Source organism: Poecilia latipinna, unplaced genomic scaffold (assembly GCF_001443285.1).
Source record: "Poecilia latipinna isolate Pla-1442-1.1 unplaced genomic scaffold, P_latipinna-1.0 Scaffold1069, whole genome shotgun sequence".
Lineage (NCBI taxonomy): Eukaryota > Metazoa > Chordata > Actinopteri > Cyprinodontiformes > Poeciliidae > Poecilia > Poecilia latipinna.
The window spans coordinates 157,470-184,666 of record NW_015113685.1 but is presented as its reverse complement, the minus strand read 5'-3'; the positions used below and the strand labels follow the sequence as shown (position 1 = coordinate 184,666).

General features: G+C 37.0%; 1 protein-coding gene across 2 annotated transcripts in view; it reads left to right on the top strand.

Moving 5' to 3' along the window:
- The window catches only part of nphp4 (nephronophthisis 4), a 106,756-nt gene that overhangs the window by 24,429 nt on the left and 55,130 nt on the right, over positions 1-27,197 (top strand). Inside the window, exons 4-7 of one of the 2 annotated variants that reach the window (XM_015051833.1) lie at positions 3,743-3,880; positions 10,967-11,124; positions 13,357-13,548; positions 18,135-18,322. In XM_015051833.1, the coding sequence (XP_014907319.1) occupies positions 3,743-3,880; positions 10,967-11,124; positions 13,357-13,548; positions 18,135-18,322 (676 nt within the window). The remainder of the gene's footprint in view (positions 1-3,742; positions 3,881-10,966; positions 11,125-13,356; positions 13,549-18,134; positions 18,323-27,197) is intronic. The other variant, XM_015051834.1, reaches the window with a different exon arrangement.

The window sequence follows — 27,197 nt, the reverse complement described above, 5'->3', positions numbered from 1 at the left end:
TTAAAAGGACATTTGTATCTAAAAGTACTGCTTTTTAGGACCAAATTTAAAAGCTTTAAAAAAAAATTGGTTACTCATTCAATATGGTACCAATGAAAAATCTAAATGTGTCAAATTAAAATCCAGTGCAACCAACTGCATTAATAATCACCTAATCAAAAAATAAAGTCCAGCTGTGAATTATTCAATCTCTACATAAACACAGCTGTTCATACTTTAGAAAGGCACAATAAGCCCTCCAACATATCATTTGTTGTGATCTATTCTTTCCACTCAGTCTGTATCGATGTCTGCTGTGCCAGTTCTATAGCTATATATAATCTACTATACTATAGATTATAGCATAATCTATAGAAGGCTATATTGTTAAACATATTTATGGGTTGGAATCTATTAATAGCGCTACCTCTACAGTCTAACTTACCCAGCTTAACAGCTGTAGTGGACACTGATGATAAATCTGTGCTTCTTGTTTGGGCACATCCATGACTCATAAAGCTTGATGGGGTCACCCATCGATATATCGATGAGTTCACCATACTTTTCCACAAATAAGCACATCCTATTATGCCTCTAAATGTAACCTTTCCTGTTCATGGGCCCAAGTAAAAATATTATCCCTCAAATTATAAAATCTTAAAAAGTTCAGAACTTTATTCATAAGCATTAAACTCCATTTAGTTACATCACAACTTTCTACATCGTTTAACTTAACGATCGTAGCAATTTCCTGAATGATGTGTAAAACACATTATAGTGCAAAAGCAGTAGAACTAGGTCAATGGTCGGCAACCTTCAGCTCAGGAGCCGCAAGTGGCTCTTTGGACCTTTTTATTTTTATTTGTTTTTCAGCTTATTCCTGTAATAATTGCATTTCGACATATTACACACAAAAAAAAAAATACCAGTAATCTTTACCTAGATCTATCTGTTATTAGGCTGGAAAATATATGTAAATATCAATATCCCATATAATAAAATGTAGCACACAGGAAGCACTTACATTGATTACCTCACTGAGAAGTTGAACACAGAGTCAGTAACGCAGCTCTGAAAGTCACACGCTGCTGTGGTTTGTTATTCCTTTCTATTTAAAGCGTACCTGTTCTCAGCTTCCACTATCCGCAGCTCAGGTTCTGTGCTTCCTTCAAATGTGCTGTCAGAACACTCGTCTTGATTTGCAGACAACTTATGTCTAAGTGTGGTTGCAGGTTGCACTGATGATTTCAGTAAAAAGGTGTTGAAGTTGTTGATGTTTTATTTGCAGCAGTATTGATTATGGGTGTTAGGCAAGCGAGCTAAATGTCTGTTTAAACCCAGAGCACTCTCCATGTGAAATGGAGAGGATGTGTGAACTCCTGTCAAACCTAATGTGGCCCATAAGAACATTCTCTGTGTTGTCAGCGATGGCCGTATTGCTAAGCAACAAGTTATAAAAATAAGTGTTCCCTTTAACTAGGCCGCTAGGGGAAGCTGTAAATGTTCTTGCTGTGATGCAGCATCTTGTCAGCTCTGGATGTTGTCCTTGTTAAATGGTAAATTCAGCCTTAGAAACAGTGGATTCCTTTGATACAAAGGTTACGGTTTCTGTTGTCTATTCTATTTTCTCCATAGATGGCATATCAGTTTAGCAAAGCTTTTCAGACAGACTGATCAGTGCAATAATTCATCTTAGGAAAATATAAAACAATGACCTATAAACTTGCTAAGAAGCAAATTTAGATAGAAAATCGGTGATTCCCAGTGTTTTTTTTTTGTTTTTTTTCAGTACATATTTAAAATATACCAGTAAATGAATGCAGTGCTGCATTGGTTTAAGAGTTTTAAATGTAGAATTCATAGTTTGCCTCCTATTAGCTAAGAAACATTGCAGGTATACAGTGTTATTTGAAGCTTAATTCAGCAAAAAATATTTGTTCATTAACTTTATCTTTAACTTTTTTCCTTAGTCATTTTTGATTTAGTAAGAGTTACCTTATCCAAAGCTTAAAATAGTGTTTTGGTTTTTTTGCCCATTGATTAAGCATGTATTGTCAAGTCTATAAATATTAGGTCAGCGACGACTTTTAAATTTTGCTTTTAATCAACGTCACAATGAATGTAAAATACTCAAACAGATGCAGCTGAAGAGCAGAGTTTATGCTTTCTTTCTGTGGGTTAAACCAAAAAACTTGTCTAAAAATATGAGGAAATAAAGCATGTGTTCATATGCAACATCTTGGTTTTAAGGGCTCAAAAGTAATTTGACTTAAATCAAATAATTCAACATAAAATGATCATTTCTAGTACTTGGTTAAAAATCCTTTGCTGGAAATGAAAGCCTAAAGTCTTGGTCTTATGGAGGTCACTAGACGTCGAATTTCCTTCTGCTTAATGCCCTTATAGGCTTTTACTGCTGTGGCTTTTAGTTGTTTGGACTAAGATCAAGTGACTGACTTGCTCTGTAAGCATATTCTACATCTTAGCTTCAATAAACTCCTGGGTTGCTTTGGCTGTGTGTTTCGGGTCATTTTCTGTCTGAGTCCTGAAACTCCGCCCAGTCAATTTGACTTAATTTAGCTGGATTTAAGCAGACAGTACATCTCTGAACACCTCAAGATTCATTCAGCTCCTTCTGTCCAGAGTCATATCGTCAATAAACTAGTGTCCCAGGGCCAATGGCAGCAATGCACATTCAAGCCCACGTCACTGCCTCTGCTATATTTTAGAGGTGTTATAGTTTACTTTGGATCATGAACTGTTCCACTCCTTCCCCCATGCTACTCCTTGCCATCATTTTGGTAGATGTTGACCATAGTTTTATTTGTCCAAAGCATGTTCTGCCATGTCTGTTGTTTTTTTTTAGATGTTTTTCTTTAATAAAGTCCAATCTAGCCCTGATGTTCTTGAGGTTAAAGATTTGCTTGCATTTCTGTATTTACTTTCATTCAGTCTTCTCTTTTTTGTCGATTTAGGTATTGATACACCTACCTTCTGGTTGATCACTTTGTTGACTGTTGTGAGTGGGTCTTCTTTCCAGAATTGTGTTTTATATTAAATACTGTTTTTTCAGTCATTAGATCAGATGGTCAACATTTAAATTCACTCAGCAAGTTGGAAAAAATTGCTTTTCAAAATAAAGTTTGGAGTGTCCTTGTTTGCCTTAGTTTAGAAGTACCTCTCCTGCTCTTTATACATAAAGAGAGCATCAAAATAAGAAACTTAATGTTGTTCATTTGCATTTGCAGCACCATTGACCACTTGGAAGCAGAGGAGAGGAAATATGCTGATAAAACAATGACAATTAAAAATCATCTACTTAAGCAATCAATTAAGATCCATTAGTAGCAAATATGAATCACGGAGAATACAAGTAGAGAGGCAATGGTGCTCTTTCGCTTTGTATCAAGCTTGAAGCATCCCCCATTAGTAGTAATTGGTGTGTTCCCGATGCCACTTTTACATAATCTTTAAGTTGTGACTGGAAATAAAAAAAAAAATAAAAAACTGCTCTTTTTCACATGTCTTCAGTATCAGAAGGGAGATGAAAAACAGTTTTAACCTGGCTGTGCTGGGAAAGACAAGCTTGTAGATGTGTAGGCAGGGGGTGAGGGGGTCTGATGGGATTCTAAGTGTTAAAGAGTAATGGGCTGTTGTTGTGATCTGAGGCAGCACGTGTCTCTCTGGCACAAAGTGTATTTCTTACCACTGTTGTTGGTAATCATAATAATAACAGCAAGTCGTTTGCATTGTTTCTCCGCAGCTCTCACTGTCTCAGCTGGCAGCTACTTCACGCTACCCGACCATCAGCCACTCCAGCTCGGCGTTACCGTGGCAACAGTCATTTCCTTCTCTGCTCCATCCTTCCCCATTGGCATCAGCCCACCAGCTGTCACATGTCGTAAGATTTCCACCCCCGTTTCCTGACACACACATACACACACACACACACACACACACACACACACACACACGCAGTCATGGTCTTGTACCGAAACTTCACATACATGCCAAAGGAAACGCACAAGCATTTAACAACGACAAGCATTTACAGGTTTGACATTTCTACACAAAACATGCTAAACGGTTTGAATATCCTCAAGACAATGGAGGGAGTGATTGAGTTCAAGCATACAGAGCCTTGCTGGAGTCTTCACACGCCTTGACATTTTTCACATTTTGTCACATTACACCCGGAAATTCAATGTATTTTATAGGACACTATGTGAGATTTTAGAGTATGTCTCTTGTGTCTTTGTGTTTTGAGAGACTGAAAGTTTTATGCATTATTCGTTGTAAAATAGCTCAAGATTAGATGGACTGTATGAAGAGCATTTGTCATTTCACAGATTTTGACAGAGTTGTGCCACAAATCTCGTGATCTCAAGATTTACTCACTCTCTTCCTGTTTTCAGCATTCGAGATAAATATTATCAGTTATGTAATCTGTTTTTTTATCTTTATGTAAATGCTACCTTGCTATTTTGTTAGTACAGGGTTTAATAAATCTACATGTTGTCTTGTATCTAGTCCAACTTTAATCTATAAATTCAAGCCAGTTTTGTGACATCGATAGATTTATTTCTCAATGATCTAGGGTAACTTAATGATGCACATTTAAAATGATGTTACAAACTACAATTCCTAACAAGCTCGATGAAATGAAGGGCATACTGTTAATCCACTCAGCTCATATACTGTTGCAAAGCCGAGGAAGTCAGCTGCACTGTGCAGATTTTAATACCTCTGGTGAATAATTTACTGGAATGATGCAGGAGTAACCTGCTCCCCGCTGTTGTGGGTGTTTGCTGCCTAGAATTGGCTAGGACTCATTTTGCCTTTGAAAGCTGCCTTGTCTCTGCTAAATTAGACCATGTTCCCCCACAATGATGCACATATTTGGGAAGTGATGCAGAGCACGTTGGAAACAGTGGTGCAATCTCACAAAGTGAGGAAAGATGAAGTAACCGCACGCACGCCGCACACATTCTAAACTGATTAGTAGAGAAATATATACACTTCTTTTACTTTTCACATTTTTGTACATGTACACAAAATCCACTACTATTTCTAATTTATTCATTATTTCCAGTGCATTTTGGAGTGAAACATGTTGTAATTTACAAATGTATATAAAAAAACAACTGCTCTCTCACCTATATAGAGACAGAGAGATTTTATCTCAGGCTTGGGTCCTTATTTTACCTGGTCCGAGGATTGTGCTCTTCTGGACTGCGATGACGAATGTTTCTCCAGGTATTTGTTGGCGCTCCGATGACCACGGCCACTACTGTTGCCTCCACCTGCCAGGCTCTTTCTTGCTCTTTCCTGAGCCCTTGGCATTTCTCCAGTTTCTCATTTTTTCTGATGTTTCCATCACTTGAACGACCACATCAATCACAACAGCTGTCCGCTGCTGCTTACCAGTGATCACATGGTTGGCCCATTGCCATTTTGTCCGTTTGTATCTGAAAGTCCCCAAGGATCTTGGCTCGGTCATTCTCCACCACCTTGGGAGGTGATTCCCGCTTTGACCTAGGCATCTCCAGTTCATATTCCACACAGATGTTTCTGTACGTGGCACCAGCCACTTGGTTATGGTGTTTCATGTTTTCCTTTCCTGCCAGTATCTTACAGCCTTCAACCTACAACCTTCTGTGAGATGTTTACATTTTTCTGGGACTTCTTTGCACAGCCTGCATTTGGTATGTTGGCTGGTGTGGTAGATCTGTGCTTCTGTGCTGTCTTTCAGTCTCTGCCCCTTCGGCAGGATTTGGTCATATCAGTAACTTCAGCTATTTGTCGGTGGTACATCCTAATCAGCTGTTCTTCTTCCCACAATGGTTCTTTCAGCTTCTTCTCTTCCAGTTTTTATTGTTTGCAACATTCACCAAGCTCTTCATCCCTTAGGATCTTCCTGATGTATTCCTGAAACTTGGATATTTCAACTGGGATGATGGCTCTGATAATCACTAGACCTCTATATAAAGGGGGACATTAGTGGACTCAGTGTAAATTAGGAAGGTAAGCATCTCGAGCTGTGAATGTTCAATCTATTATTCTAATATGTAGCCCAACTGCAAACCTACAAAAACATGGCTTGGCAAGGAGAGTATTAATTATAGAAGAATTAAATTAAGCAGAGAAAGGCAGCTCTGGATCTTTTCACAGATCCTCTATTCACTTTGAATAAGTGGAAAACATGGTTTCGGGATAATTATTAACAGCTTCTTTCACAAAACTAGCCTTTATGGAAGAGTAGCGAGAAGAAAACCGCTGTTCGAAGAAATCCAACATCATCACATTGAAAATGTAGAAAATCTTTCAGATTTATTCCCTGATTTGACATATTTTGAGAGTCATTGCTGAGGTTTCAGAAACACTAACATTCCTCATATTAAGGCTGCAAAGCTGCATGGAGCTGAAGGCATTAAGTGTTGACATGAGTGAAGCAAATAGATGCTGATCCTTATATGCAACTGGATCAGTTGTTTGTCTTGTAAAGGAGGACAAATGTGTGCATAGATAAAGGGCTAAAACAGACAGTTTGGGACTAAACAAAGGGAAGGGAATAAATCTGCTGGTAAAATATGTTTAACACAACATTTTTGTACAAAACTTATTTTGCCATCTATCCAGCTGTAGTGTCTTAACTAATGTTACAAAAATACTATCTTTAACAACAACAAAAAACAGATATAATCTTGGTAGATAAAAGTTGGACTAGAAATTTAAGCTAGATAAGGTATTCTGGCAGTCCTCCTCACAGCACGACTTGGTCTTTGTGAGCCAAATTCAATTGTATTTCTTTTTTGCAATATCATGTTCCTGATTATTCTCTTATCTTCAGCAAGACTCATTCGTAGTTCCTGGATTATTCAGGCAATATGATTCAGAGCCTAAGCTGTATGGATTTCAAGCATAATAGATGGGAGAAACATAATAAAACAGCTGCTGTCTAGTTAGAAAACCCATTTCAAGTTGTACCGCCACACAACAACACCGCCTTTACAGTCTAAAGTGAATAGAAAGTGGAAAAAAAACAAAAAAAACATCATTTCTCATTGCAAGAAATGTTTTGTATCTATTAGATAAATTGCTAAGATAATATTTTGCTTTCTGTAAATTTCCTTGGACTGCTACTGTTATACCCCAGTCACGCCACTATAAAATGCTAATTAAAAGAAATAGATGAATGAATGGAAGTCGACACACCCAATGCCTTTCTCCTGTGAGACACCATACTTGGCCAAATAAACATTTTGTTTAATTTTACTTGTTCATTTCAAGCTGATTTTGTGTTTAGAGTGAGAATTTTGGTTTCTACATTAGAGGCAACTCAAAAGCTAGCAGTTAATAAAGTTAAAGAATATCTGACCCTTACGTCACTGCCTGGAAATAGTTCTCATTTATAATGCCCAAGGTGGTTTCTTTTAGTAAATTACAGTTCAGAATTTACTGTTTAAACCTCCATGTGTCCTTGTAACCATAAAACTTGAGCACACCTGCCCATGAAAATCACTCATCTAGGTGTTATCACATTGCAACAGCTTAATGTCAGCGAGTTCAAAGGTGCCAATTCTTTGGACCATTTAACATTTTTAAAGCTACTGTCTCATCCCATGCTAACCTCAGAGTTTAAGACGCTGGCTGTTCAATCACATGTTGTACACACGTGTGCTTTATGCATATGCAACAACATGGTATTGGCCAATATTATTACTGACATGTTTGATGGAAAGTCAAATAATATTCAACTCTGTCTTCAGATAGGCAAGCTAAACTGTGTGTGAGAAGCCAGAAAGGAAACATAGACTAGAAAATGTCTTCATTAGCTCTCTATAGATAATTGTTGGTGTGGTCCAACTTCCAGCTGTGTATCTGTGACAGTGAAGGAGGGATTAATGTTTTCACTAAAAACCACATTATTCCTTTTGTCTGTGAGCTCGCCTCTCACGATGAGCTAAAAATCTATACAGGCTATACATCTACAGACGTAATTAATAACTTATTATTTCTTAATTTGTTTCACAAACACACACATATGGGATGTATTTTGGATAGTAATCCATAAATGTTCAATACTATTAAGTCATATTAAGAACTGAAGCTGTTGTTTACCTGTACCAACATAATGGCAACAATGCAAGAACTTCTTTCCAAATCATTAACTGTCTTTAATATCTTATCAGCTGCTATGAATTGTATATAAAGTCAATTTAAAACCAAAGCAAACCCACAATTCTGACACCTTTATACAAAAACATTGCTTGCATAAATTACATTTAATAATATTTACGTAATTAAAAACTAGCGTTCAGAAGGGAAATACTTCAGTTTTTTTTTTAGTGTGACTTCCTTAAGTGGAGCATAAAATATATTGCCACTTATGCACAAAATTATAAAAGAAAAACATAAACCTTGATCATTTTAAGTCAGTCCTACATGTTACCTCAGAACCTATTAAATTCATATTTATTACAGTTTCAGTGTATCTATTGTCTCTGGCAACAAGTAGGTTCGAGGTCAAAGGCTTGGGAGAAATGGACAAAATATACAATGGGCTGTTTTACAGCATTTGTAATCATGAATATAAAGAAAAAAACATCCTGTTTCATATGGAATAATCCATCTAAATAGTCTGTCTCATTTATATGATGGGTGTTTTTGCCAGGGCACCTGCTGTATGTTAAAGCCTCATTAAGATGTCACCGTGAAACTGAGCGAGAGGCGATCAGAAAATGGTGGAGACAAATATGAATTCTTCCTATGCAGTCTCTACTACAATAGAGTGTGTGTATAAAAATTACATAGTCCTGCTGCTGTTATAAAATCATGCTCTGAAACTTACAGTGCTTTGGAAAAGCCTCGGTGCGTTTTAGGTAAATGTTTTTGTGATAGATCAGTACAAATTCTGTAAAGTGAAAGGAAAATAATTCATTTTTTTTTGTTTTTTTTGTTTTAACAAACAAAACTGTGGCATGTATATGTATTCATCTGCACTAAATCTGTACTGAAATGTTTGACTATTCTTTTTTGGAGGTCACTCTAATTGGATGGTGACTGTTTGTAATGATCGATTGCCAAATCTTGCCACAGACACTCTATCCACATCTGAACTTTGACTGGGCCATTCTAACATGAACATCCTTTGATCTAAACTCTTCCATTGTAGCTCTGGTTGTATGGTTTAGGCTTGATGTGCTTGCTGACCAGTAGAGGTCTTTTCTACCTCCACTGGTCTTTTGTATCCAGCGTATTGATCTTCACCCACCTTCACACTAATGGTAACCAGTTTCCCTGTTCCTGTTGAAGGAAAAGATGCACACAGCATGATGCTACCTATACCTAGTTGTTTTGCATGTAGATGAAAAGCAAACTTTAAGTCTCATTTGACCATATCACATTTTTTATGTTATTTTTTCAGCAAACTATAATCAGGAATTATCGCGGTTTTCTTTTAATATAGTCTTCAATATATTATTGCAAAAATGTGAAAAAGTATTAGTTTATTTCCACTTAGCAATTCAAACCTTTGTTTGTACTATCATGTAATTTTTAAAAAATATATACTAGTTTGATTTGTTAATTTGCAGAAACGTGAGAACGTTCTAGGGCTATGAATAATTCTGCACCGGACTCCACCTTGGTCTATGATGCTTTAATGAAACGTCTTTGAGTTTCTGAAAAAATATTTGACACAAATCCAGAATCACTAAACTAGAATTTCGGAAACGTAGAAGAAACATGCAAACATTCATCTGAAGCACATGGATCTCGGCTGTTGTAGTTCAAAGTGATGTGCTGCAAGTGAAACTGGAATGTGACCTATAACTTGTAGGACGCAGTGAGTGAGTATGATGAAACTGCTTCCTTCACTTCTGACATCATCTGGTTTCCTCCAAGTTTCTTTTTTAATAGAGATAAAATGTCAGACCACATTTTTTTTATTGTTGCGTTTTATGTGTTTCTTTCCAAAGACAAAAAAATAATTAAATGCAACTAAAGTTTTTGTAATTAGAGAGGCGCCAAGATATCAGCCTAACATTGGAATCAAACAATAATTCTTGATCGACTGAATTTTATGTTTTCCCTGTTATTAAATGCATATATATATATATATATATATATATATATATATATAAAAAACAATCGATAAACAGATAAACTAACAGAATGTAAAATAATGGTTTTTTTTATTTCAAAATCAGATTTTGGTGCATAAATAGGGATGAGCTTTTAATTTATTCATGTTCTAACTTATTGGATTTAAAATCACTACATCAAAGTAAGTAGTAGTACACCATGTGTCCTTAGAATAAGAACATCAGAGTCAGATAAAATCAAACTTTATAGAAAACTAGGAAAACCTTATTGCTGCATCTCCATTTGTTTATTCTAGATGAGTAATTAGAATCAGAGCAAACATTGACAAGGACCAAGTAAACCCAGACCAGGGTAAGCTCCTTACCTCCTCCTGTGACACGTGCCTGCTGTGTGTAAAAGATATATATTTCCACTGTAAGCTCAGGGTTGGAGCAGTCGGAGCATTAGGCAATTTCCAGAATCAGTTTTGACAAATCCACTGCAAGCTTTTTACTTATTGCCTCATTCTTTTAATCCAGGCCTTCATAACCCAATTTTACTTTCCATGGATCCAGTTGTCAGCTGTGTTTAGCAAAGTCAGTCCTTGTCCTGGTTTTTATTTCTCTTTGCTCATGATTGTACTGTACTGAGTCATTTCTTTATGATTCATGTGTCTTTGCCTACACTTTTGTGTGATCGGCTTGTAATTGGACAGTAGAATTTGCTTTATGCCATTCTGAGTGATGAGTGTGAAAGTGAACTTAATTAATGGGGAACAGTCTGACTTATCAGTGCGGATAAACAGAGCTGGTTCCCTGTTTTCTGCCTTGCTGCAGCAGTTTTGCTGCATCAATCCTATTTATTGCATTATTTATAGATTGGTCCTTGTGTCTTTTTGTAGGCCTGCTCGGCTGTCAGCACCATCACCCACCTGGAGATGGACCTTCAGCGGGAAGGCGGCAAAATGACCTCCAAGGACGAAGAAGGAGATCATCTTCAAGAACTGCCCTTCACCCCCATCCATGCTCCTGTCATTACTCTGGGAGTGAATGTGCCGAGGTGAGGTGTTCACGTTGTGTGTCCCTGATTGTAGCGGGATTTAATGCCACTCAAATCCTCTGGGACAGTTCGACTGATGGTGTCGTCACCTGCTTAAAATTCATTAAGAAATAGTAAAATATTCCAAATGAGCATCATGGAATGACACTAAAAATCTGTGCACGATAAATGCCAAATGACCAAGGACAAAAACAATGTTCTGTCATCTTCACATACCCTGGATTTTCTCTTACTTGGTTCTTGTTTTTGTTTTGAGAGTTTTCCGTTTTTAAAGGACACATCTACTTCTTCCCAGTCATCCGTGTTTGTTCATGTTTGGTCTCAAGAGATTTTCTGAGTTTTCCCATCTGACATCTGACTATTGGTGAGGGAAATCAGTTTGACTTAACTTTCAGTTGATTAATAGATAAATAAATACATTGACAAATAAGTAAATGAATAGGATTGATTTAACATCAAATTATTAAAAATCTATTTTAATAAGTTTCCGTCAAATCGATGCTACTGCAATAACAGATTATTGAATAACTCCTCCCACATCTTTATCACAGACGCCAATAAATGAGGTCAGTGTTGTACAATAATGTGGGGAGCCTCCACCCATCAGACCACAGAAAATCTAAATCTTAAATAACCTTTTTAGCGGGTACTCAAATGTGAAGAATCACGTTCATTGTCATCTCCCAAACTCAGTGGAAGTGAAACATTGTTCTCTACAATCCAAGACAAACTGCTCGTCCAAAACTAAATAAAAGTAGTCTCTTGATATTGTTCACCTAATTACAACTAATGCTTTTTTTTTTTTTTTGCCTCCTAATAAATATTTTGTTCTGCTTGGGTTACAATGCATCTTTTTTTTCCTCTTGGTTTTAATCTTTGCTGTAGTTTCTGGAGTTCATCCATGTGAATCTTGTAGTTTCAGCTTCACACAGAAACATATTCGTTTTTTAAAAATATGTTTCTAAATTTACACTTACATATCCCCCCCCCCACAACACATGCATGGGTGAATACTTACAACAATCATTTTTCTATGCTTGTTCAGTTAGTTTCCTGAAAGAGAAAGTACACTTTGCAAATAATGAGCACAGACACAGAGAAACAAAGCCTTGCATTGGTGAGCAGCATCTGTAAATAAGCAGCTGGCACTGAAACAATTTCCCAATCCCGGCATTTTGGATCCAGACACCATGTTGTTCAGTTCAGCGAGCTGAAACATCGTTGCCTTTTCATTCAGAGCCAGAACATCTTTTTGACTGTTTCCAGTCTGAAATGACCCACTTTTTGGGGAGGAACAATAAAGTCAAAAGAAGTTTAATCCAAGTTGCTCTGCATATCAGATGGAGCCCCTTTTTGAAAAAAAGATGACGGCCTGAATATTAATCCAGAGTGACTAAATTAAGAGAGAAGTTTTAAGAAATGGGAAAGTGACATAAAGCATGAAATTGATGCAGCTGTGGAGAAAAACACAATTGACTCCCCTTGTCACTGCTGTCACCCTGATTAGTTTGACCAAGGCTTTTTTCTTTGGACATTTTTAATTACTGTCTCAGCTATTTACCAAATGGACTCCGACCGTGTTAGTGCTATGGCATTATTGCTCATTTCTTATGCCTGCACTTTAGCCAGCCATCTGTGTGCTGCATTTATCACAGCCATGGCATTCCGAGTCAGTGTTAAAAGTATAAGTTATGAATGTTACCATAGTTCTGCTGAAACAGGTGGCCACTATGATTAGAGATAACTGGCAATTATGCTTGAAAATCCTGAGGGAGAGCTTTGGCACCCACCCATTCCCCCCCTTTTTCCCTCCCCTATAACTATTATCCTGGAGCTGCTGTTTGATGGATATTGCTGACATCCGTATGCTGTCTAATCATCGTTTCATCACATTTATGTTTAGTGCAGACGGATATTGCAACTCAAGTTCGGTTAAACAGGGCGAAGTGACAAAGTTGACGTTATCGCTCAAACGATAAACATCTCAAATTAGAAAGGAGGCGAGATAAAATGATGAAAGGTCTGAATTGATAAGCAGGTGTTGTATTTTACCCATCTCTCGTCATTTTTCCTGTCTCATTTGAAGTAAATCACCTTAATGAGGCCTGTGCAGCAGGGAATCGACACATTACCTCCTGTTGTTTGTCAAGCGTCAAGAACACATTTGAAGACGTCTGTGTGCCGTGCTCCAACAGATCTGACATTTTGCTTTGATGATTTTTTTTTCTCCAGCTCCTGCTCAGTCAGCTCCAGGAGCTCTCTGGCACACCTTTTCTCCGCCGGCTTTCCTGAAATCCTTGACTGCAGCGGGCAGGTGGCAGAAGTCCTGGACCCGACTGAACCTATGCCCTTCGATCCTCAGCGGGAGGAGGCTGACCTTTTACAGGGAAACCTGCTGGTGTTTGAGTTTCTGGCATTTACCAGGTGAGGTCTGCAGTGCTGTGACACATACAGCAGCACAGATGATGCTGACTCTCAGCAGCATCCTGTGTCCTCCTGCACAGTGCATCAATACACACAGTATTCTCTCCATATGTAGCGTACGGATCGAGATAGGTTAGAAACTTCCATTTTGTCACATTAGAAAAGCAACAAACTTGACTGTAATTTAGGATTGTATGTAATTAACCAACACACACACACACACAAAAAAAAAAAAAAACAATTGTGAAGTGAAAGAAAAAACGACAAATGTTCACTTTTAAAGTCAGGGCTTAAAAGATTACCAAAGATATGCTTTTTACATATTTGTTAAAATTATTATGTCGTGACAGTAGAAGATGAGACGGATGATGTGTGAAAAGATTGAGCTCCTCCACCTCCGCCCAGTGTTACTATTAATATCTGAAGAAATGTGCCACTCCTGGTCAGCCAATCAGAACCCAGAGGAGCATCTTGGTTTGATTCATGGAGAAGCTAAACATGGATGGCAGACTTCATTGTTGTCAGCACATTGACAACTTAATCCTTATTATTTTCTGCCACGGTATATGCGTCCTGCATATCATATCAGGACGCAGAATAGTGACCTTTGTTAAGTATCAATGACTTACAGGTCGGGTGAATGCGACCTGGTCATAGAGAAGCAGGTCATATTTGGAAAAAATCTGATATTTAGGACCACATATCCAAGTGACCTGGGTGGCTTTTTGAAAGATCTGATCTGTGTTATTTAGACCGTCATGAAAAGATCGGATTCTGGGCACGTAATGGATTCAGGTAACTTCAGGCTGCAGAGTGAACATAGTGAAAATCTGACTTCATTCACAATTCTTGGATTATTTTATTTGGGGGAAAAAAGCATAAACTATGTCACTCCCCTTTCACAATTTTGCACAATTTTTTCACATAACACAACATATCACATCCTAATTAAATATACTGGAGCGTTTGGTTGTAATGTGGCAAAATATTTAAGGGGTATGAAAATCCACACAGCATTGCTGCATTAATCTGTGGGAGAGTCAGAAATGATGCATTGTGACAGAAATGATTTGTCATTAATTTACAGTTTAAAATGAACTTGTCACATGATGACATAAACGTTTAGAATGAAAAGGAGTAGTTGGAGGGGGATCTTATTTAGTTTACCTCTTCTCTCAAAAATCAACTTGCTATCAATCGACCGTTCATACAGATACCTCTTCAAACAAAAAACAGGCAATATATATAAAAATCACCAAAAAAGTAGATACATTATTTTTGTAAATGATATAACACTCTACAGAGTCAATATACTTCATCATACATTGATCGCATCTTATATTGTATTATTTTCTTAAAAGTAAAAATTGATCTACTCTCTTTGGTTTCTTTAGACAGATTGTTCCACAGATTTGTTCCATAAGCAGGAACACAATATTCCATTTGTTTTGTTCTGACTTTGGGCTTTTTAAAACCCAAACACTTAGAGCACACATTCCTTTCCGTCCATTAAACTACTGGCCTTTTATCTGCATTGAGGAATTGATATTGTAGATGGACATTTGTTTGACGGCTAAGGATAATAGCCCACTTCCTGCCTAGACACCTTACATGTTTTTTTTAGTATATATTTCTTTTTTTCTGTCTTCTACAGATAGACTTCAATTCACATAAGTCCTCCACAAAGTCCTGCCTGTCAATTACATACCCATACATGGCATGTATGCTCTGTATTACAGAGGCGCCATATTTCCTGTCAAATCAGGCAGAAGAGCACCTCTGTCATTGTCCCATCAGGGAAACCTATGGCATAGTCGTCCCATCTGACAGGGGCTGACAGTGACGGGGGGCTGCTGAGGGATGTCAACAAAAGCCTTCACTCTTTGTGTCGTTCCATCAGCAGTCCTTTTCGTTTGTCTTGGTTGTCACTGACTCATCAGTGCACTGCTTTGACTCCTCATTCCAACCTCAATTCTGTGCAACTTTTCTCCGATTAGAGGCCTGATACATGAAGCTGTTTGCATTGTCTATTTATGGATCTTTGGATTTATGCCGTTTCTGCTTGGAGCAATTACAATCAGAACCTCTAACTGACAGCACGTACATGTGGATCATTGACAGATGAGGACATTACACCAGACTCATATTCCCAAGTTAAATATTCATATTGAGGGCTGAGTTTCATATGTCAAGTGCTTTTATGTTTCTGCAGACTCTTTTGAGTCTGAAAATGCATGTCTAGGTCGATAAAATGCCTCACCTTGAATGATTGATCGCTCTGTCCAAAGTGCTTGTGGTGCATTCTTTAATGACATGTTGCTATGCACTATTATGGAAGTTTGAACAGGAATGGGACGCAAAGATCCCAAAGACTAATTTGAGGCATTTTTTTTTAGAGATTACAAACTGAAATGTTTTGCTTTTTTTTTTTTTTTTAAACTTTCTCTTAATAATTTTGATGTTTGTATACATAGTTACATATTGATGTGTAGTCATCATTAACATTGTCTTGCAGAAGTATTTAATTTTTTTATATTTTTTTTACCTTTAAATTTCAACCTCAAACTTTAGCATGTTTTAGTGGGATGTTATGCAGTAGACCAACTAAATGTGTTAAATAACAAGATTTTAAAATTATTCGCAAGTAAAAATCTAAAAAGTGTTGAGGACATTAATATTCAGCTGCATTTAAGCATCAGTGCAATTGATTTCCTTCAGTGAAGAACTCAAGAGTCCTCTGGTGACTCTGGAGTAGAAAAATAATTATTGTGTTGAATGAAATGTCAGCATTAAAGTAGAGAGGTGCATTATAAAAGACTTTCAGTTGTAATTTCAACAAAAAGTGGTTCTACAAAATCCACACTCAAGGTGGCCAAAGACAAATGTTTGTGAGTTTTTGTACAAATATGTTAAACATTCCCACTCTCCTTCCACGTCACAAGAATGTCGTGCTTTTTGCTGGTCAATTCAGTTCATTGAAGTGGGTAAAAATGTGAATAGTTTTACAAGGTTATGTTTTTCTGTAACGTTTTACAATGTGAAATGTTGTTTAAAAAAAAAAAAAAAAAGTCACTTCCAGAGAGCCAATGTGGACTTCTGCAAGTTCATAGCCGTCCGCTGTATTGCTGCTGAGACTGTTTCAATTTGTTGGTTTTGTGCAAATTAAAACTCATGGCTTTAGTTTTACACTAGGACCAAAGCAAAATGCCTATAAAAAAATATGACTAATGCAAAAAAAAAATCTTGAAGCTTGGTACAATAAATTCCAGAGATGTGTTATTTGGTATAAACCTATTATATAGTTCAAAGAAAACCTATTTCCCTGTTGTTGTGAGTGCAGTCAGGCTTGGATTCCATAAAGGCTCGCAATTTAATCACATCCTCACTGCAGGCAAGGTGAGAAATTTCAATTCTGGTATCGTTAAAGTATAACAGCAAATGTTTAAAGCCTGTGGGTAAGTTACAATATTCTCACATAAAAAGCTGAAGACGGTGCAACAACACACAGTATGGATTTCTATCTCGGATTTAATGACGCGCTGGTAAGAAAGCTGATTTAATTCTTCAACTTCTTTTCCAAAGCAGTCTGGAGTGCTACCTGAACCCACACACTCAAGCTTACAGCTAATTGCAGACCTGTGTGCTTCTCTGTTGAGTGGGGCGAGGGTGGGTTAGCTACCTCATAATTATGACAAACAGGTATGGCAGGCGTTAGTTGTTACTGTGCAGCAGTATCACTGAGACGAGTTAGAACGCTGCTACCAGACGTTGTAATTTTATTCCTGTCTCAGGTTTCATGGTTATGAATCGCATCTTTCAGCTGGACGCGTCTCCACTCTGAATCTGCTGTTACAATGGAGCATGGCGACCAATTTTTAATAAGCTGTCTTTGGGTTCACTTCCACTTTAAACTGTGACGTTCTAACCACTTGTTTAGTTTCAGTGCTGCTCCCTGCTTTGCTTTTTTCTTTTAAAAATAATTATTAAAGCATAAATCTTTTTTCTATTTAGCAGCTGAAGCAGCTGAGCTTGTTTCCTGAGTGTATTTTTTTTCTTTTTTCAATAATTCACTGCTTAAAGTTGCTTTTTTGAAAGCTCACTGGGAGTCTTTTTGGGTAAAACTTAATATTGAAGTGTGGCATTGAAAATTTGCAACAGTGTGTGAAATTGCACTCAGAGGGAGGCGTTTGTGTGAAAAGCAATACAAACCACTGGGATTTTCTTAGTCTCAAAGGCCTCTTTTTCCTAAATGTGATTCTTTCAAAACAAAGGAAGGATTTCATTTGTATGAACTTGAATGGAGATGTATTTATGCACCGGCTTCTGAACACTATTTCCTCTTTTCCGTTGCACAAAAGCTTCCTGTGATAAGATTTTAAAGCCATTTTTTTATTTAGTGTTTTTTCCTCAGAACTCTCTTTTATAAACCATTTTCTGAAATACAGTTTACTCTTAGTAGTACATGCTATTTTTTAATATAGTTTTTGTCATAAAATAACTTTTATAACTTGGGAATCCATCACATCTGATTGCAACCTATTTTTACATGTTTTTAAATATGTCACATATTTTTGTTCTTTTTACAGAATACCAGGAGCAGGAGTTGAAAGTGACTGGCCTCGCAACATCTATGTTACCTTCCAGTTTTATCGCTTTCCACCTGTCACCTCGCAGCAACTTAAGCTGTTGACCAGCGATAAAGTTCGGCCCAAAGCTAATGAGGCACTTCCTTGTGTCTTAGCCACCATCAACAAAGACGGATCTGTTAATACTGGTAAGGCTAACATGCTAAAAAACATGATTTATTCTTCCTTGCTGTTGTTTACATGTATTTTTATGGAGGTCTTCAGGTCAAGATTGGCGTTTTTGATTTCATAGTTTTTGTCAAAATATCTTTAGGTATTTTTGTGATGGTGCTTTTCATGATGTAAACACTGGCTGTTTTTTTTTAACCTTACCATCAAAACACTCCCTGTCCCTGCTCATAATAGGTCAAACCCTTTTGTAATCCCCGACAATGACTAAACGATTACCATCTCCACTTTCCTTGTTACCGTTGTACAATAATATCCTCGGACTGTAACCGTGTTCAATGGTGCTTTGAGGTTATGTAATGCTCCGACACTTCTCCTTCAGTCAGCTGAGTGAAGTCTGAGTCTATTCATGTCATAGCTAATGAAATGGAGGAGATATTACAGCTTCTGACAGAGTGCGATATTGAGCTCACAAATGACCCTCCCCCACTCCTTTCCACATTTCCCTCAAACTCGTACACCTACCGATGTCTCCATTCCCAAGACGCTCTCCAGTCCAGCTCTGTCAATATTTCCCTGTCTATTTATATTCACCTGATCATCTACAGACAAACGCTCGACTGCTGAACCTTTTCTTCCTTGTCTTAGGAAATAACCTCAAAGGTTATGTTTTAACAAGATGCTAATTTGTTTTTCTTGTTTCCTCAGATGTCGATTTTTGACATCTTTGTTCTTAGCTGCTTTATTTTATTGGCTACAAAAATTAACTTTATATTTAAAAATGGCTGAGCCTAACTCTAATAAACACATGTATATAAGATTCTGGAAAATGGCAGAATAAAATGAAAATATTGCAATGTTCTTTGTAGAGCTGATGCCTTTGAGTGAACTACACAAGCAACTAAGACGAGAAGAATTCACAAAAACACAGTATAGAAAATCTTTCACTCTTTCTTCTAAGTTTAGTGATTTTTCCTGACTCGCTGCTGCCAGAGGGATTCCTGCGTAAAGCCCAGTCCATCTGGAGTCCAGAGCTTTGTGTTCACAGATAGTAGCCCCTCTGGATAGTTGGAAAGCTGTCAGAATTGAATCAGACATCTAAAACAACTTTTAATCATTTAAAGTTTTCAGAAAAAGAAAATATAAACACAAATTGGTTACTGTTTACTTAAAAATAAAAACTTTAAGCATTACTACCCGCATTTGATTGCTCAAGGATTCCATCATTCATCCACTAAATCATTTACATACTTGATCCCTAAATCACTTTTTGCCGTAGTGTATATAAATGTCCCAAATGAAGCTGCTGTACTTCACTGGCTATGATCTGGCAATTTTACACATTGGCAGTATAATTGAGATTCTTCTTTAAGGCCTCTAATATTGAGTTTTTGATTTTGTGTCATTTGATGCAATGTCCTCTGCTGTTGTTTCCAGGACCTTTTTACTGAGATAAAGTTTTTTTTTTTTTTTTTTGTACAAGCATAAAACCTTTTACTTAGTCACTTGCTGACAGGAAACACAGACGTATAGTTAGTTCTCAAAATGGCCATAAGTAAATGAAATGACTCCTCCTTATTTGACAAGTCACCTTCTGGACACAATATCAGTCATTATTCAGTATATTAGGTTATATAAAACCATCTATGTTTGAATTATCTTTAAGAAAATAGCACAATAAATAACATTCACAACATAATACATTTGTTCACTAATTTACCTCATTTTTTTTATTCATGTTGAAATTTCAGTGAAAGATTACAATTTAAAATTAGGCTTCTGGATAAGGATTTATATTCATAACCTAGACAATTCTGTTTTCTACATTGCATGCACCATGGTTTATGGACACCTGTGGAATTCAACATCCAAAGACTGAATGCATTTCTTTCAGCTGTTTCTATATGTGAAAGAGAAATATTTAGTGAGATGAGAAGAGAATCGGAGGAAAACTGGATCAAAGTTTTCTTCTTTTAGTTCTATATTTAAAAGCTATTCAAGTTGAAATCACATGTCAAACACAAAAGTTGAAGAAAGACAGAACACGACAGAAGCAATCAAACTTCAAAATGTTTCCTAGAATTGAGCTGGTTCGACTGTCTGACTGTGAAAAATACAAGGATTTCAAACAAGGCAGCAAGTTGTTGAGATGTTTCTGACTCCTTCATGGATTCAGATTAGAGATTAGAGTTGAGACATCAGCCACAGCATTTTGCATCATTGGCCCTCTTGTCTTTAAAATAGCTCTTACATTCTGGAGCATAGAATGAATCCTCGAATCATGTCCTGTGATATGATGCAGTCAGTTGAAGTTAAAGCAAAAAGCAGCTTTGAAAAGATGATTTCATTTATTTTGAGGAAAAACAACTATCCAAGCCAATGTAACCCCTTTGTAAAAAAGTATTCACTCCCTTTGTTATGTCATGAATGAACTATGATGAGCCACATTTCTTTGGAAACCTGAATTTAATTTCTCAATACTTTCAAACTTGTTGAATCAAGAAAGTACTTATTAAAAAAAACACAGACAACATGAAGGAGGTTGAAAGATCTCAAAAGGCAAAACAAGATACTCTGACTTCAGGAAGTTTAAGAAGGGATGAGAATCAAATTAGTTGACAACCAATCAAAATTATTCTAAGAGCACATTGACTCACGCAGGCCACAAAGGATATAAAGGTATTGCAGGTTTCAGTGTAGTTATTGTTATTGTTCATAATTGATCAACAAGAAACAGAATGAGCAAAGACTTGATCAATGCCAAGTTTATTTCTAAAGTCAAAGGCCTGTCTTACATTTACCAGTAAGTCTCTCTAAACTGTTGTGTGAATATGAACTGACAAAAATTTGACCATATCATCACATCTCGTGTAAATGTAGCACAGCGTCTCATAAAACAAGCATCACACTGTTGAACACTGATGTGCTTGTTAAGCTTAAAGCACAACAGGGCTATTAGGCAGTAAGTCAAATAGGCAAAACACATTGGCAAATCTAAACCCCTGAATAGCTGCAAAAAAAAAAAAACACACACACAAAAAAAAACATCATTTTGCTATGGTCTAATCGAAGTCTTAATTTAAATCCAATTGAGATGCTATGAAATGACCATAAAGAGGTTGTTTGTCCTCAAACCCTGCAATGTGGCTGAATTTTAAATATTCTGCAAAGAGCAGAGGGCCAGAATTACTCCGCAGCGATGTAAAACACTCATTGGCAGTTCTCATAAAAGTTTGATGGGCCGTGCTGCTGCCAGTATTTAGCTTTAGGTGGCAACTACTACTGGCCGGGTTTGGTTTGGACAGCTTTTTATCTTTATTAATGAAATCATTTAAAAATGGCATTTTGTTTTTAGTTTGGTTAACCGTTATGTGATACAAAATTTGGTTTGATGATGTGAGACACTTAAATGGCCACTTTTTTGCAGCTTATCGCTTCTGCTTCCCTCAGTTTTTACTGTGTTGTTTAAAGTCTTAAGTGGGTAAAGAGTTTACAGCCACTGTTGAGGAGCAGCAACGCCATTAGGGTGTTTGCTTGGCCAAAACAATATAAGTCTTGTTGGTAGGTAATAAAAACATTGACCATCTAGGCTTCATAGTTATCAAGTTGAACATTTAAACCATTAATGCTTTTTAACTTCTCATAGTGTACATGCTTATTATTTTGAATTCATTTAGACCACAAGACACAGTGCTAAATAAATCATTTGCAACAACTGGAAATGAAATTTTGTTACAGTAACATTATAAACTGTACCCAGATAGACTGATGCATAAAGGGATTTTATTTCAGAGGTAGAAATAAAAGGATTCCTTAGTATGTCCCACATAGCTGATTGTGTCTGATCTTGAAGGCGTGTTTGGAGCTTTTTGCTTCTTTCTTTTTTTCCCCCTTGTGGGGAATTCAGATTGAAACAAAGCCAGTTTGAGCCACAGACAATGTACCAACTAAAGAGGCATTATATATAACCAGCTGGCCTTGGGTGTACATGTGTTGTGAATATAACACACGAACAGATTCGTGTCACGGCCTAAATAAAAATCCTCAACAGTATTTGTTTTTTCTCTTAGGATTTGTAAAACTGTGAGATGTGTGTAAATATTCATTAAAAAGAAAAAAAAAACCCCAATTGAAACCAAACATTAGATGATCTGTTTGGTAATAGATAAGTTTGTTGTGTGCGTATTGTTGGAAAAACAAGGTTTTTTGGTCAAAGGGTAACTTAGATATCGGTAATAACTGGTACCATCTAAAATGCAGTGAAATCAGAATGGTTGCTTTTATGGTTCTGATTTCTACTTAAGCTTTACACTGCCTCACCTTTGCAAAAGTGGAAATGTGATAAATCTTTAGTCGCAAGTACATTTGGGTGAGACAGACCAGTTTTTATGTCTTGATGTTTTAGCGTTCTTTCTATTTTTTCTGGTTTAGCTTTGTCACAACAGTTATTTAAAATGGTTGCAAAAAACTGAAAGCTTGATTTGTTGCTTGGTATTCACTCCACTTAGTCAGTACTTTAGCTTCTTCAGCAGGAATTACAGCGACAAGGCTCCTGTGTTATTCTTCTATAAATTTTGTAGCTCTTGCCTTAAATTTGCTGTTTAAAGCAAACCTGCTTCATATTCTTCACACTGAAGAGTTAATGTGGAGCTAAATGGGCTTAAGCTAGATGCTTTCAAGGTGTGTTCTCATAAACCTCTTGGATGTTGATTTAGTTGTGTGTTCATCAGGGTTATTGACATATTGAAAAATTTCATCTCTGCCTTATTGTTTTTTTTTTTCTTTCATTCAATAACTTGTTTGGAATTCATTTCTATTTTCCTGACCTTTGGAGATGGCAAACATAGCTGTAAGAGATAATATTTCTTGTGTGATATTAAAAGACTGGGCTGTTTGTTCTCAAATTGAAGCCAGTCTTGTCCAGATTTAAAATATTTGCTTTAGTACCGACGCCTAATAAAATCTAAAGCATTTTCTTTATTTCCCCCAAACTATTCCTACGTTCTTGTCTCGTTTTGTCTGATCGAGTACCATACAGTCTCACCTCATACTGAATGAATTGTTACATACATTAAGATGTATCTGATATCCCTACATCAAAGCCTTCTGTAGAAGTCATGTATAAATCTCAAAACATAAGAATATCGTGGAAAAAAAAAAAACTTTTTTTCTTGTTTCTCATTTCAGAAAATGAAGCTCATATCTTTTGTAGATTAGTTCTACATAGTGAAATATTCATAAGAAACCTTTTTTTAATTTTAATGCCTGACAGACATTAAAATAAAAATACTTCTAAGCCATTTTTATCACTTGATGCAGGACAAACCTGCAAGAAAAGTTGTAAGATGCTGCAAAAGATGGGAGACTTTACAACAGGACAAGAATCCTGAACAACTGTAACTCCAGCATAATAATTTAAATCTAAGAATATTCATGTGAAAGAATGGCCCAGTTAAAATCCAGGCCAAAATCCATCTTACAAACTGTAGGAAGGCTCGGAAATGTATTAAGAGTTGTTTCTAAACTCTTTTAATCGGAGCTACTGCTTTGTGTCGATCTATTGCACAAAACTTCAATAAAATACATCAAAATTTGTTGTTTGAATGTGAAAAACTATTAGTTTCTGAGGTATATGCTGTCGGGGTTTCTGGTTCAGAAGTTACAGATTCCTTTTAGTGACATGTTAAATTAATTTGCTAAAACAAAAGAAAAATCAATAAAAAGTTACTCTTAAGAATTCAAAATAACCATTTTTAAGGTTTTTATCTTTTATCCAAGTCATTTTGAGTGCAATTTTCAAATATTTTCATATTTTTACAAATAAAATCCTAAAGCATATCGGTCCAAAGCAAAAAGACTTTAAAAAAGTACCTCTCGTTAAAGCAGCGTATACTTTTCCTTGCCTCTTGTATGTTTCTAGGTGTAGCCTGGGCCTTGCTTTATGCTGGGGCTTGCATCAGTCTCAAGAACTCTAAATACACACTCTGCATCCACACTATTTTCTTAGCCTGGAGCCTTCACCGTCTTGTTAGGCTTGTTGATCCCCAGCAGGATTTTCAACCCAGGCAAGCGTGCTGTGCAAACACCAAACAGGCCATCCAGGTTAGGGGGACGTCTGCTGGGTGCCGCTCCTTGTCGGCAGACCTTGCTGCACACATGTAGCGCTTTACAACCCCTCGGGCCAGATCTGTCAGCTCTTCCTGCTTCTGAGCAGAGACACAGCTCATCCTGTCTCACTCTCACGCTCTCCCTCCACGATCTTATTGCTACTCGTTTACAGCACACAAACCAAGAGCATGCTGGGAGAATTATTACTCCAAGTGGAGAGAGAGAGAGAGTGAGAGAGAGAGAGGTGCCAGGTGGTTTTGGTGAGAAAAAGGTGGATTGGAGGAGTGAAGAAAGGAAATGGTCTAAAGGAGCAAGATTTTATGTAATAATATTGTCTACCTTGTAAAAAGATTCATAATCCTCTAAGCAAACTTATTTTGTAAAAAAAAACAACAACAAGATAGCTCTTGTGTACTGTTGGGTTATTACCAGCTGTATTTAGCTGCATCTAAAACCCAACGTTTTGATCATCACAACCCTAATTTGACAGTTGTTATCTCACAACAATCTAAGTCGAGCCTTATTAGCTTCTTTCTAATCAGAAGGGGATAGAACATAACTATAACTTTTGTTATTGCAGCTAAAAACCCAATGTTACATGTGAATAAGATTGCACAGTCGTGTTCACGAAGAACATAATATTGATACTCTTTTCTCTGATAAGTGACACTATCTAAAAAAGGTAAAGAAACTGTCTGTACCATTCTAACTTTTTTATCTCCATAAAATGTTATCAATTTAAATTTGCATTGTTTTGTTCAGTTGTGCATCTAGATTGAAAATAATCACTATTTTCCTTGAAGACTCACTGAGCCATCTTTTCTTGCACTTTAATACTAAGCAATTGGTTTCAGTGTGGCAAACTCTGCAGAGGAAGCCCTTCTGTCCCTCTTCCTCATGGGTTGTTATTATTACTCCCCTCTGTAGGAGTGAAGACATTTCAAGGCTCACAGCTGAACCGTAACCCACTAAATGTGCTCTCTAACAAGGGAGGCATCGCTCTGCAGAAACACATGCAGGAGGGTCCTTGCAGAGAGCTTTCTGAGGTCTCTGGGGGAGAAATGCTTTCTGTTCTTTTTGTAATTTTGTGGTTGAGAAATAGAACCTTCTTGCCTACCACCTTAAATACATACTCTATGTGCTGTAGGTAAATATAAGAAATTCTATCTAGAAACTTGAGAAGAGTAAATTCTATCAAATAGTTTTTTTTTTTGTTTTTTTTTTACATGCCTGTCATTGAAAATGAAAATGGTTGGAATTTTGATTCTGTGTCACCCAGGAAAGAAGCTGCATCTCATATTAGACTTTATTTCCCTATAGGCACCTTTGCAACCCTGACACTTATATTTTGTTGCACAGAGTCTTGCGCAACACAAGTTTCAAGCATGAAAGCTCTGTCTTTATTAAGATCACTTTAAGTCTCATTGTCGTCATAGAGTTGCAATTTTCCATCCAGTGTTTGGGAGAGAAGTTGCTCTTAAGCAGGATTTTGCTAATATTAAGTAAAGACAAGATGATTTAAAGTTTAAATTAGCATACTATCAGCGATGATTGTGAATTCCCTGGAGCAGGTCTCTCCAACTTTAGTCGACTAATTCATATATAAGCACCTCATTGATACTAAATAAAGCTAACCTTTTTTTCCCCCTCAGTAACAACTTCAACACAGAAGAGTGCTCTTTTCAAAGTAAATGAGTATCTCTCAAGTTTGTTGCATTCACCAAAAATCGTCCGACACCAGACGGTTTGTCTGTGCACCTCGAATCATAATCGTTTCAATCTGCTGCATTGAAATTTGTGGACGGCAGCAGAAAGAATCTTACAGTTAATTTACAGAAATCACAAGACACTCAGCCAAGTAGTACGAGACATTTTTAAGTTTTCATTGTTAGATTATGTTAGTGGAAATCTATTGTTCTGAGATAACCAAGCAACGCCCCTGTGGAGCTCTTTCCTGAATAAGTGGTTGTGAGGAGTACAAACATGACGGTAAGAGGGAAAATAAACAAAGAATGGAAAATATTCTTTTGAGTTTGTGGAGCTTTCTGGTCTTTTTAACTGCATGGGCTTCTTACCGAAGCTCCTCATTACATCACTTCTATTCAGCTGGTGACTCCACTGTACTTTTATCCCCAGGGAGTAAAGGCGATGTTGAGGCTTTGATACAGGGCTGGAGGGAGGCTCTGGGCAAGAATTCTGATCGTCCAGTTACCTCCTAGCCTCTCGTTCAAACCTTTGATACAGTCTTGCATAATACTAACACACGGGTTATTTTGCGGTTGTGGCAGTATGCATGCTATACCAGCTCAGCCTTTTGTACAGGCCCATTATTGCATGTTGGTTTGTTTTTTTCCCCTGCTTTTCTGCTTCAGGTATTCACAGCTTGCATCCAGGATTTTACTCTGCAGACATTCTAAGTAAACTATTCTTTAGCTTTCTGAACGGCCACAGTGTGATTCTCAGTCTTGATGTTTAACACTTTGTTAGACGGAAAGGAAACTTTCATTTCTGAGTCTTTGAAACATTCAGTTTAGATTTCTTAGATGAAGACACGACTTAATCAAACAGTTTGTAAAATCGCTCTTGAGGTTTTTTCTGAAATTGTAAGCAGCTTTTGTCATCTTGAATTGCCGTAACCTTCAAGGGTGGCCGACATTGTGGAATGGCTCTGTGCTCTCAGGTTTTCTGTTCTCAGTTATCAAGCCTGGTGACTCTCGGTTGACAGCTATATTACCAGCTCAGTGGCATCCATAAGGTTGACAGCTGAGTTGCCTCTTAATTTTTCTT